At 41.9% G+C, this 12,972-nt stretch overlaps 1 protein-coding gene across 1 annotated transcript in view; it reads right to left on the reverse strand.

Annotated features, from left to right (window-relative positions):
- Positions 1-3,472: 3,472 nt before the first annotated feature.
- The window catches only part of LOC119337501 (structural maintenance of chromosomes protein 1-like), an 11,753-nt gene continuing 2,253 nt past the window's right edge, over positions 3,473-12,972 (reverse strand). The window contains exons 5-18 of the mRNA XM_037609666.1: positions 12,481-12,747; positions 12,076-12,346; positions 11,237-11,361; positions 10,641-10,750; positions 10,452-10,559; positions 10,220-10,359; positions 10,034-10,123; positions 9,740-9,948; positions 9,462-9,631; positions 6,162-6,271; positions 5,598-5,977; positions 4,454-4,705; positions 3,794-4,021; positions 3,473-3,712 (exon numbers count right to left, since the gene is read on the reverse strand). Coding sequence (XP_037465563.1) covers positions 3,664-3,712; positions 3,794-4,021; positions 4,454-4,705; positions 5,598-5,977; positions 6,162-6,271; positions 9,462-9,631; positions 9,740-9,948; positions 10,034-10,123; positions 10,220-10,359; positions 10,452-10,559; positions 10,641-10,750; positions 11,237-11,361; positions 12,076-12,346; positions 12,481-12,747 — 2,509 coding nt within the window. The 3' untranslated portion in view covers positions 3,473-3,663. The remainder of the gene's footprint in view (positions 3,713-3,793; positions 4,022-4,453; positions 4,706-5,597; positions 5,978-6,161; positions 6,272-9,461; positions 9,632-9,739; positions 9,949-10,033; positions 10,124-10,219; positions 10,360-10,451; positions 10,560-10,640; positions 10,751-11,236; positions 11,362-12,075; positions 12,347-12,480; positions 12,748-12,972) is intronic.

The raw sequence follows: 12,972 nt of genomic DNA on the forward strand, positions 1-12,972 counted from the left end.
GAGAAGCCAAAAGAACCTGTGAAACACTTGAAGCCATTGTACCTTAAAGGTCATATTAACGGATCGCCGATTGCTAGGATGCTTGTTGATGGTGGTGTTGTGGTAAATCTTATGCCCTACTCGGTCTTCAAGAAGTTTGGGTTAGATGATGACGCATTGATGAAGACCAATATGGTACTTAATGGATTTGAGGGTAAAGAAAAGACAGAGGCCAAAGGTGTGATGTGCATGGAACTCACTGCGGGAAGCAAAACTTTGGCCACCACATTCTTCATCACCGAGGTGCAAGGTAAAGGAAATATGCCCTAGAGGAAATAATACAGTTATTATTTATTTCCTTAATTCATGATAAATGTTTATTATTCATGCTAGAATTCTATTAATCGGAAACCTAGTACATGTGTGAATACATAGACAAAACATATAGTCCCTAGTATGCCTCTACTTGACTAGCTTGTTAATCAAAGATGGTTATGTTTCCTAACCGATGACAAAGGGAACAACATATGCTGTTATGCGGTTCGACCGATAAAGATCTTCGTAGAATATGTAGGAGCCAATATGGGCATCCAGGTTCCGCTATTGGTTATTGACCAGAGAGGTGTATCGGTCATGTCTACATAGTTCTCGAACCCGTAGGGTCCCCACGCTTAACGTTCGTTAACGATATAGTATTATATGAGTTATGTATGTTGGTGATTGAATGTTGTTCGGAGTCCCGGATATGATCACGGACATGACGAGGAACTCCGGAATGGTGCGGAGATAAAGATTGATATATGGGATAATAGTGTTTGGTCTCCGGAAGGGTTCCAGAATTCACCGGAAGGGGTTCCGGATGTTTCCCGAAATGTTTGGCTACGAGAACACTTTATTTGGGCCAAAGGGGAAAGCCCACAAGGTTTTTGGAAAGCGCAAAAGGAAGTTTTGCGGAGTCCAGGGGCTAGACGCCAGGGTCCCTGGCGTTTGGGTCCAAACGCCGGGAACCCTGGCGTCTGGCCCTGGAGTCCGAGAAGGACTCTTGCCTTTCGGGTGAAACCAACTTTGTGGAGGCTTTTACTCCAAGTTTCGACCCCAAGGCTCAACATATAAATAGAGGGGTAGGGCTAGCACCAAAGACACATCAAGAAACACCCAGCCGTGTGCCGACAACCCCGTCCCCTCTAGTTTATCCTCCGTCATAGTTTCCATAGTGCTTAGGCGAAGCCCTGCAGAGATTGTTCTTCACCAACACCATCACCACGTCGTCGTGCTGCCGGAACTCATCTACTACTTCGCCCGTCTTGCTGGATCAAGATGGCGAGGACGTCATCGAGCTGAACGTGTGCTGAACGCGGAGGTGCCGTACTTTCGGTACTTGATCGGGATGGGTCGTGAAGGTGTATGACTACATCAACCGCGTTGATAAACGCTTCCGCTTTAGGATCTTCAAAGGTATGAAGATACACTCCCCCTCTCGTTGCTATGCATCACATAGATAGATCTTGCGTGATCGTAGGAAATTTTTTGAAATTACCGCGTTTCCCAACACAAGGTAACTATAATGTTATATTAGGCCGCGATTGGTTTCATGCTAACCAATGTGTGCCATCTACCATGCATCAATTCTTAATACAATGGGTCGATGATGAGGTAGAAATCATTTACGCGGATAATTCGGCTTGTGTTGCTTTGGTCGATGCATCGGTGGATTGGAATCATCCTGATGTTACTTGCTTAACAGGGCGTGACCTCTCAGAGTTTGATTTCCTTAGTGCTACAAGGAACGGGTTCATTCCCATCTCTTTAAAGTCGATTGGTGGTAATCGGTTCCAAGGTATAATGTGAACAAGAAATTAAAATCAATGGCCGATATATATTTATCGCCCTAAGCACATATAAATGGTCGATGGAGTGTTGACATCGTCCTTAGAACAAACATGGTATAAGTGATTTTTCGGCACGCTGGCTTTGCCGAAAAACAGGGGGGCATGTGTTGACGCTTGAAAGTGGCACAATCATAAAAGTTTCTTAAATATATGTCAAGATTAATTTAAAGTTATGATTGGAAGTCACCATGGGATAGTTCTATTCGAGAAGATCAAGATGGATATGAAGATGGTCTAAAACGGAGCTCGGATGCAAAAGTTATGACAAGTTCAGAGATGCTCATATTGACACCAGATTATAAAATGGCCATAAACTCAATTAATATGGCCTCTGATGGAAAACGTTTCAACATGAAAGTTGTGCATCTCGTCGAATCGGTTGATTTTGATATAAAAATCGTCTTAATCCAAGGTCGTATGCAATTTGTGGAGGCAAAACAAGGTCAGAAACAGAAGCTACAGAGTCATTTCGGACCGACCGAGTTGATTGACTCGGTGAGACCGAGTAGATCCGGAATATTGCAGAAAGTTACAGAAAGTTGGCCACGTTCACTCGGTGGGACCGAAGCAAACCAATCGGTGAGACCAAGTTGATCCGGAAAATTGGCAAAGATTCCTGTCCGAGTTAGGTTAGGGTTTTTGACGTTTTGGATGGACTTTTTAGTCCTTTTCTTGTACGGGAAGTCCAGTCGCCTCATAAATAGATGAGAGGTAACGGCCGATTGAACAACACACAATCGACAAATCAATATACTATTTTTTACCCTCGTTTTTACTTCTCTCCCTTGTTCTTTCTCTCTAGTTCTTCGTGTTGAAGGGCAGCAATCCTCGAGGTCCTAAGGGCGAGCTAATCGACCTAGGATAGCCCATAGCCGCCGCACGTCCAGACGGGGTCCCTTTTGAGCGTGTGGGGTTTTGGGTGCTCAAAAATGCACACCGGATTGCTTGCGTACCGCGCTTCCGCACGGGTCTTCTTCGACGTGAGTTACGGTGTATCACCCTCGACGTTGGAGGTACACGGTGACGTTTTCATGTGCGAACAACAACACTAAAATCTCAATCAATTGTGAAGTCAGGAATCGCCACCCAGACGAAGCCCAAGAGGAGGAAGGAAGATGAGCAAGGAACGAAGGGGTGAGCATTCACGCACCGTGCGAGTTGATGACCCAACATCAGAATATCTGACATTAGATCTATATCACTTGGGGAAAAAAAAACCAAATACTAAGCGGAGCCTTGACGCAGTGGTAAAAGCCGTTGCCTTGTGACCACGAGGTCACAGATTTAAGTCTTGGAAACATTCTCTTACATAAATGTATGCAAAGACTATGTACAATAGACCCAAATTTGTCGGACCCTTCCTCGGACCTTGTGCAAGCAGGAGCTACATGCATCAGGCTACCCTACTATCTATTGCAATATGCCGCATTTGGCCTGTCATTGCGATATGGCAAGATTTCTTGTCGATTTAAGCAATCCCTTGTTTACCTGGGAAGACATTTGGCCATCGCTTAGCGTCCAAACATGCCTAAAATGAAGAACACGTCGTTCCCGCATGCTGGTGTGGTGATATATGCCCATCAACTAATTCTTGCAAAACCCCGCAAAAAAAAACTAATTCTTGCAAAGACGGAACATATAAGCACACAAAAACACATTAACTTCTAATGGTACTGTAGTTTTGTGCCGTTTCTACATTAACTACTCATATACACAAGTTGAAATACAGAATCAGTTGACGATAATTATCACCATCACAGATTAACACGTAGGAAGACTCCAACAGGAGTGGATTTCATGCTTCTTTATACTTCGTAAGGTCGAAGGTGAGGGTTCTGGAGCAGCTGCATGTCAGATTTGAGTTGAAGGATCAGCGTACATGAAACATGAAAAAAAGGTAATACTAACAAAAGTGCACTTTTCACCTTCTTTCTGAATCCCGATAAACACCAACCAGTGCTTCAGCTTTGTCGTAGAAGCTATCCTTCAGAGATATGACAATACTCTGAAACCCACAACCTCCATCACCATCTTGCTCTTCGCCAGCACGTTCGCATGACTTTGATCGAATAAACCCAGCAACCTTGGCAACATTTAAATTATCTAGAGCTGCATCGACTTCATCCAGTATGAAGAATGGTGATGGCCTGAAACTGCACAATTGCCGCACATGTTTACGTTTTGGACAAAAGGTCTGCATGTGGCTCACACGCACCACAACATATGGGGATGTTCAAAAAGAGCAATTTACCCTACCAAACTGTAGTTACAAAGGCCAAGAAAATATAGATTACGTAATCTATCCTACATTGAAAATGGTACCTACTACATAATCATGGGGTATACTCCCAAAAAAAACATAATCATGGGGTACAGAAGAAACACCAAGATGTATTAGAAGCAAAATTGGCGCCTGAAGAGAACATGTGACCACTTAAAGCACAATATGTAATTTCTGTATAAATAACTAAGTCATTCACTGCAAACAATGTTACAACTAACTAATGAACAAGGCAGTTTTTTTAATCAATAACAGGGAACATGATAAAGGAAATATATTGCCATGTTTACCAGAAATATTTTACCTGTGAATGGCAAAAAGCAATGCCAGTGCAGCAACAGTCTTCTCCCCACCGGATAACTGTTCCATATCTCTAAAGCGCTTCGTAGGTGGCATAGCTGTGTACTTGATTCCATGAAGAAATGGCTCATCTTCATTTTCTAGGTTTAAATATGCTGTTCCTCCGAGCGGATGCGTGTGACTTTTTGTTAACTGCTTATAGATTTTGTCTATGCCTTTAGATATATGATCAAAGGCTTCCATGAACAGCTCATACCTAAGCAAAACAATATTCAGACCCAAAAATATATCCTGAGCAGGCAATATGTTAACTTGAAACCGAAAAAGATACATGAAATTCGACAATGCTTGATTAAGAATAATCAATAATCTGAGGCTATAGTAAGCTGAAATCAAATAATGTCTGATTTCTTTCAAAAGAATGCAGCATATTATCATATTTTCAAAGCCTTTCTGCCCCAAACAAGTTAAGGTAGGCTAGAGTTGAAACCCATAAGATCTCAAAATCATAGTCATAGTTCTGGCACATGGATAGCTAACTTCCACGCACCCCTGTTCATGGCTAGAAGTTCGATCTACCCAACTTCTCTTGATATTATCAGCACGTTATATATGCACTTCCACTATGCACTGGCGCTTCTGGAGGCCTGCAGTGTATGTGTATATCCCCAAACCATCGCACACAATGTTGGACAAGCTTCTCTACCACAACTCCGTCACACATATCATCATTATACGTGATAGAGTTGGGGTAGCACCAATTGATGCTCACGTATTATCATGTTTTCAACAGTGAATATATTAGTAAGATCTTGTGTAAATATATTAGAGCTCTGACATAAATTGAGCACTTAGATGAGTGGTTTCCAAAATAGAACACTTCCTGAGCATACAAATAATAACATAAGTGACATATTAAGTTTAAGCTGCGGTTTCCGGTCAGATAATGCAGGCTCGTCCTGACCATCACATATATTAAGTTTAAGCTGTGCTAGAAAGTGGAATTCCATAGAATTTTGCTAGTCCTATATGCCAATCATTCAAGCGAAACTCCACAGTTCGATCAGCAATTCAGCATACATTTGTATTGAAAATAAAGAAGCAAGTAAACAGTACCATAACTAGAGACGAAAATAATTGGGCAATACCTTCTTTGCTTGACAGAGTTATACTTGTCAGCTACCTCTCTCTCTTCTTTCCTAGCTGCTTCAAACTTCTCGCTCACCTCTTTTTCCTTCGTTTGAAGTGCTTCATATTGGTCCAGTGCTTTTAAGTTTGGAGCAGTGCGTTCAATCTCAGCCATTAGTGCACCTATTTTTTGTTTGAACTCTGCCTCAAGTTTGTCACGGTCAGACAGCCGCACTCCTTTCAGGTAGATTTCACTAAGCTGGTTGTAATCAAGGACAAGTTCCTGTGAGGATGATCCAGTGTCCATTGGATCATTAACTGTAGGAAGCTTTAACTGCTCCAGGTCGCACTTCTCATGAATCTCACGTTGGCGTGATCTAAGTTGAACTATCTGTCCCTCCTACAAGAACAACGAAGGTTTCATTACTGCATCAGCCTTAAGATTGCCAATATAAATTGTCTAAACACAAACCCAAACAAAAACAACGAAGAAATCAATTGTTTAACAGGCTTCAGCCATAACCCTATTAAAACTGTCTAAATGAATATTCGATGAAAGCAGTTGTACTGTTAGAGAAACCTACCTTTAACTTCACTTGGCGATCCAGCTTTGCCAATGCAGCAGCAACACTATCATTCTGTTTCTTTAGTTCCTCAATTGCTGTCTCACATTCATCTGACTTCAACTTCCAGTCTGTTTTAGTGAAGAGTTTCATGAATCAGTACAAAGGTGAATGGAGAAGGAATAAGATGTACTAAAATTTTGGACAAGCTGATATTCGTTATGAAGAGCTCGGTTGACACTCACAAGACGCTTCGTGTGGCATGCTCAGTTTAAAATTCACAGCAAGAGCTCGGTTGACACTCACAAGAACGCTCGATGTTCAAAAAAGCGGAAAGCGGAAGCGGAACGGAAGGCCACACAGTTTAGAGCAATGAGTTATGCGATTAAGCGTTTTTTGTAAATTGGCCTGAATTTGGCTGTTTTTGAATACACAGGAAAATATGAAACATAGCACATAGGTAACTGAAATAGCATATAAAATGCAGTTCCTCTCACTAGCAGTAGCATCATCTCCTGCCTCCGTAGTTATGCAATTCCTCTGAGTTCCTCTTCAGTGCCAGTGCTCTCTCTTGTGCTGATGCAGCATCACTAGCAGTAGCATCATCTCCTGCCTCCATACTTATGCAATTCCTAGACAAATTTGGCGATGAGTACAGGAGAGAGGCAGAGCTGCAGAGGAGGAATAGGAGCACTGCTGCACTGGATCTGGAACAGATGAGGAAGAAGAAGAACTAAAGAACAGAAGTACAGAACAGAGGAGTAAGATCTGCATAAAGAACAATGAGAGGAGGAATCAGTCTCAATCTTCACCTGACTGAATAGAGTGGACGTCGAGGAGGACCAGGGAGCCGTGCCTCCAGGAGCCGCCGCAACAGCCTCTCCTTACCCCTCCGCTTCTACCCTAGCCACCAGGCCAATTTGGGCCGTGGCCTTTATACCCCCTTTCCCCTCCCGTCTACACTTTTCTGTTCCCGCACGACCGTTTCCATCACTATTTCATCGATTAGGCGCGCGCACGCTCAGCCAGCACCTAGCGCTAAATTGCCCACTTAATTGCGCTAAAAACACTCAACGCTAAAATCTGCATCCAGGGCAGAAGCGAAGCTAGCAACACTCAGCACTTAAAAACGATTAAGCGCCGCTAAAAAATGCTTTATTGAACATTGAGAACGCTAGCAGATGTATTACATTTCAAAACACCATTTAGAAACAATCAACAGAACTCCATAAGAAAATCTTTGCACAAAATACAAGGATGAACTAGTATACCTCTATGGAAAGGAAACAGCAAGTTCATCAGCCCAAACAGTACATATTCAGGTACGGATACTACTAAGCAAATGCACAATGCCATTACTTCTGGTAGAGCTGGAAAACTAAGCTTAAGGAACAATAAGGTGCAATAACTGTGATATGGGTTCTTTGGTACTTAAATTAAGCAGCAATGAACCAATTAAATGGCAAGGGACATGGATCAGCCAACTGGCATCCCTAAAAGAGCCACCTACTTGGCAATCAAGAACTACGGGTGCAAGTGTGGCAGGCCTGCCTGCTAACCCAGTATCCCACCTCCCAAAGCAAGCCCACATACTTTCTCGTGGGTTGACTGCATATGGCCGCATTGTACCCGCGGATTGAACCAGGCTGGCTGCAGTGGACAGCCAACGTATCCACAAGATGCCTAAAAGATATCCCCACATCTCCTGACAGTACACTCAACGGCGGCGCCTCCATCTCCACTGGCAACCTTTCTCCTAGGCTGTAGTCATTAGCAGCTCCAAAGACCTCCCCTTACTGGATTGTGGCTAGAGCTCGGCCATTCCTCCACCGCCGCTCTATCTCCGATATGGAAGCAATAAAGTGAAGAGAAGAGTTCAATGTGGCTTCAAGACATCAAGATAGACTGATAGAGTATGGAATAAAGATAAAGGTTGACCAAGATAAAGCTCAAAGATTGAATTCTAGACGGTCAACACACAAGCGCAAATAGTGTACCCATGGTTTTTGAGTAGCTGTATAGTCGCCGACTAATCGCCAAGTCGTTTTCTAGAAATCAGAGCGACTGGCGACTATACAGCGACTTGGGTCGACTAATCGCCGAGCTGCAGGGCTGGCGGCAACTTGACAAGTCGCGACTCAAAAACCATGAGTGTACCACATGGGATCTAGTGATATGGTAAGCACTTGCGAATTGTATTTTGTGAACTAACCCATACTACTCCCTCCGTCTGAAATACTTGTCGGAGAAATGCATAAAAATGAATGTATCTAGAACTAAAATACATCTAGATACATCCATTCCTCCGACGAGTATTTCCGGACAGAGGGAGTATATGTTTTCTATGTCTATGGGTTAGGTGATTCTCATGGGCTTGCAACAAAAGAAAGATTTCAAGTAGCCCATGTGAGGATGAAATCAAGTGAAGATGGGCATCAAGGTAGATAAGGGCGAGTTCAAGATAGGTATCTCGAGGAACTAAGCTTGTGGATGATCACGTGATGGACATGTGAAGATGGTCTACACGAAGAGGCTTCCCATAAGGTTATGAGTGATATATTCGAAGAACTTAAACAAACTTCGTAGAGACATTGATGAATGGACATATGCTTGAAGCTTGAAGGTCCACTGAAGTATGATGGGTACATGCGAAGATGATATACAAGACAATGCTTCCCATATGGTTTATGGGGGAGCTATTTGTAGTCTTCACCAAGTGACCGTGATCAAGAACTTCATGTTACTGATCACACTCAACGACAGGAATGCGCCTTGATGATGTGCTGTGCTCAGCAGCCATTTTCTTACAACATCAAAGATGGAGATGGAAACAGCCTCTTGCAGAAATGTAGGGAAAGGCTGTGTACTATAGACCCAAAGTGGTCGGACCCTTCCCCAGACCCTGCGCAAGCGGGGGCTACGTGCACCGGGCTGCCCTAGGTTGGGGATGGAACGAGTTGGAGAAGATACAGGTGCTATGAGATTTGTGTTGCCATGTGTCATCTTCTAGGCTGGGTCTAACTTGATGGAGAAAACAACCAGGCTTAGAGGATTTTTTTTTCATATTTCTGGTTGTTTTATTCTTCAGTTTTTAGTATTTGAAAATGCACAACTGAAACCATCAGGCATTCGTTGGGACTAAAAATCGTGGCGTGTGCAGGCTGCCACATTAACCGGCGAAGCTTGCGGGCAGTGCGGGCTGCCGCATCAACCCAGCTCAACCACAAGCAGAGAAGGCAGGTGCAGGCTGGACGCATCCCACCCCACTTGCATCCTTGTCAAGGACAACATGAAAATAGACAAGATACTTCAGAAGTGTACCTTCAGCCTCAGCCTTCAGCTCTTCCATCTGATTTGAAATATGTTCAGCATCAGCCTTAGCACGAGTTTCTCTCTCCTGCAAGCCCTTCAGCTCCTTCTCTAGGGTCTCATGTGTGTTGTTTAACTTTGCAATAGGAGCATGCATATCTCTCTTTTGTTCATATTCCAGCCTGCAGAACAAAATCATGCCCCGAATGCCATATGAGGTATGCACATGAAAGTAAATGTAGACTTGGCCAGTTGATTCCCATGAAAACAATAAATGAAGGATTACTTACTGGTATTTCAGTTTCGATAATTGATTGCTCAGACTTAGCTTCCTCTCCTGCAGTGCTTGAGCATCTTTCAGTTGCTTTTCTTCATATTCACGAATGTTCTTCACACCAACTGACGTGCTAAAATCCTTGTAAATCCTGTCGACTATCTCATTTATTTTTTTCTCCCGCTTTCTTACTTCCCGTTCGTTTTTAGCAAGACGGCTTTCCAACTAAGAAAATTATGTATTAGTGACTGGTGCACAAGTGACACTTGGAACCTGACTTAAACAACAGTTGAACACATTTATATATCACCTCCTCCTTTCCTGGCTCCAGATGATCAATTTCTTTCTCAATATTACGTTTCTCAGATGCCAATTTGTGTAGCTTCTCTTTGAGATTATTCTGCACACAAGAAATAGTATTAGAAACAGCCAGGAAATAGCACTGTTCTAGGAGAGTTTAAAGTATTGTCAAGGGTAGTCAAAATTATCTACCAACCTGTTCGACATTCGAGTAATGTAACTTTTTCTCGAGTCCAGTTATTTTCTCAGATACAGCAAGCTCCTTTCTCTGCAACTCCCTGGGGGAACCAAGTTCGGACATTTCAGCCTCTAGTTTACTTTTCTTCTTCTTCAGAGCTACATCACATATTGCATGAAGACCCAGTAAGGCAAATTACAAGATATTGCACATATCTATTGGTAATAATAGAAAAAAAAAGGATACGTACATTCTATTCTGCTGTCGTCCCATTTATTTGATCTAGCTTCCATTCCACCGCTTACTCCACCAGTCATTGTGCCAGATTTAGTCAAAAGTATCCCATCGACAGTAACGACTAAATACATACATGTGAGAGCCAAGAAAGCATAATTTTTTTTAGAAAATTTCATTTCAGAACATGAGCGCATGCACTTACCCTTGTACCTTTCACCACTCCAACTAAGAGTTTTAGCTTCATCAAGTTTGTCACAGACAAGTGTATTCCCAACAGCATACAGAACTGCTTTCTCCAAAGCTCGATCAAATGTATAATGTTAAGGCACAAATGACAAACAAAACCAAACAATTTGGCACAAATGTTTGCGTTTGACCATACAAATTCGTTGAAATATAGCTCATCGACAACTGACACAAGAAGCAAAAGACTGCACCAAATAACAAAACCACAAGCAAGCAAGTGTGCAAACAAAATTGAATAATAATACTAGTCTAGAAATAAGTGAAAGGGCCTTTGAAGTTTTCTGGGGGAAAAAGAAATGAATTTTTTATAGAAAATGGATATCCACATGGGGGCGATCAAGGTTGATAAATGTCAACAGCTCTTCTCACTCCATGGAATGATGCATTACAAATTTTTACAACAAGTATAAACTGCAAAAGCAATAGTATTCAGTAAGGCAGATAAAATCATCTGGTAGATGAACATTTGATTTGATCACTGAAAACTCGAAAGGATACCCAAAAAAAAGGAGCATGCAGCAAAATTCACCAAGATACAGAAAAAAAGGATATTGTATCACATCAAAGATCAACTGTGCAGATCCTCCAAGGGTACGCAACCTCTCGGTTATTGGCTTCACACGGATCGATTGTAAGGGAATAAATGTCTGTGGAGGAAGACGTTGTTCCTTCAAATACTGCAGCACAGGAGACATAAAGTTACTGCACGTTCTGGATGATGCAAAAGTAAAGGACCAACTTAAATCAGAAAATTCTATAACGTGACAAACACAAATGCAAAACGTGATTGATGGACTGTTCCTATTTGGTTGATATCTTTTGTTTTGCCAGAAAAACGGCTACAAAGTGTGGTTTGCCACTTTTTGGTGTACGAATTGTTTGCCACAACTATGTCAAAATAATGAGTGTAAGACAAGTGGGCAAGGTAGCTAAGAAAGTGTGGCATTCTACGACAGTGGATATGGAACTACAGTAGCCTCATTCAGGTGAAGTTCGCCCAAGGCAAGTCTTGCAATAACAGTATCACGTCCTTAGGGTGCTATCCATCATGCACCAACCATCCGTCCATGTGACTTTGACATCCATTTGATAAGTTGAAACCCATCCAAGTTTATTTTAACGCTTCACATGAATTATAGGAAGATTCCATAGATTGGAACTACATCGATTTTTAGTATACATACATCTCTTCGAAAACCATGCAAGCAAATATTAGTGGCGCACTGGTTGTTCGATTTCATTTAACAAGTGCTATGTATTCTGGAGAAATACGTTTTGAATTAAACAAAAAGTAAGTAACAGCATTCACTAAAACGGACAGTATAATTTGTTTTCCAAATATATAAAAAAAATGTTGGAAGACAAGCTAACTAAAATCATGAAAGCAGCACCTTAATGCATTCCTTTCCTGTGCTTTCATCTTCAACCACTACTGCATCCATGAATTTTCCCATGGCAACAGTGACAGCAAGGTTGTATTTCTTTTGTGAGGGCCGACAAAGTTCAGTCATGCGACCATGGACTCCAGGGAATAGCCTCTTAAGACTCTTAACAGTTTCTGAAAATCGAGCATCCCGCTCACTTTCATGCTTCACAGCTTTGAGTTCACGTAACTGCGTATCTATCTCATCCACCTTCTGCTTCAATGTCAAATACTTAGCTCTGCATGAAGTTTAAAAAATAATGTATTGGACATCAAAATTCAAAACTAACATTTATGGTAGAGCAAAAGTTAATACACTGAATGATTCGAACAAGCAACCCATCGAGATCAAAGTACTTTGCTATGGACTAACCCTGAAGATTGGCGTTCCTTTGCAATCTTGTTATGATCCTCACGTAAACGTGTAAGCTCATCTTCATGCTTGGGGATTGAATGAAGAATCTTATTAAACTTTGTCTGCAATTCACTCTCCTGTGATGATATCTCATCAACACGGCTACGCAGCTGTTGCATATTCTCCTCTAAATTCTTTTTGGCTTCAATATCAGCATTTAGCTCTTTGTCTAATACTTCCTTCTCATCTCGCAGCTTTGCTGTCCTCATTCCTGCATCTTCCTTGCTGTAACAGAAGTTAAGGTCCAATGAAGCCGTCATAGGGATGCACGCACAAATATCAAAAGAATGCAAAGACATTGTTCAAAAAGTTTAAATTTATCCATTTTGTCGCAGTTATTCATAACTAATAAAAAACTGAAAAAGCTCACAGATTTTACGAGGTAGCGAAGGTGATTGTAAAACCAAATCATACAGTATGGCCTCGTTGCATGTACTATCTACCTATAGA

The sequence above is a fragment of the Triticum dicoccoides genome, chromosome 7B (genome assembly GCF_002162155.2).
Source record: "Triticum dicoccoides isolate Atlit2015 ecotype Zavitan chromosome 7B, WEW_v2.0, whole genome shotgun sequence".
NCBI classification, from domain to species: domain Eukaryota; kingdom Viridiplantae; phylum Streptophyta; class Magnoliopsida; order Poales; family Poaceae; genus Triticum; species Triticum dicoccoides.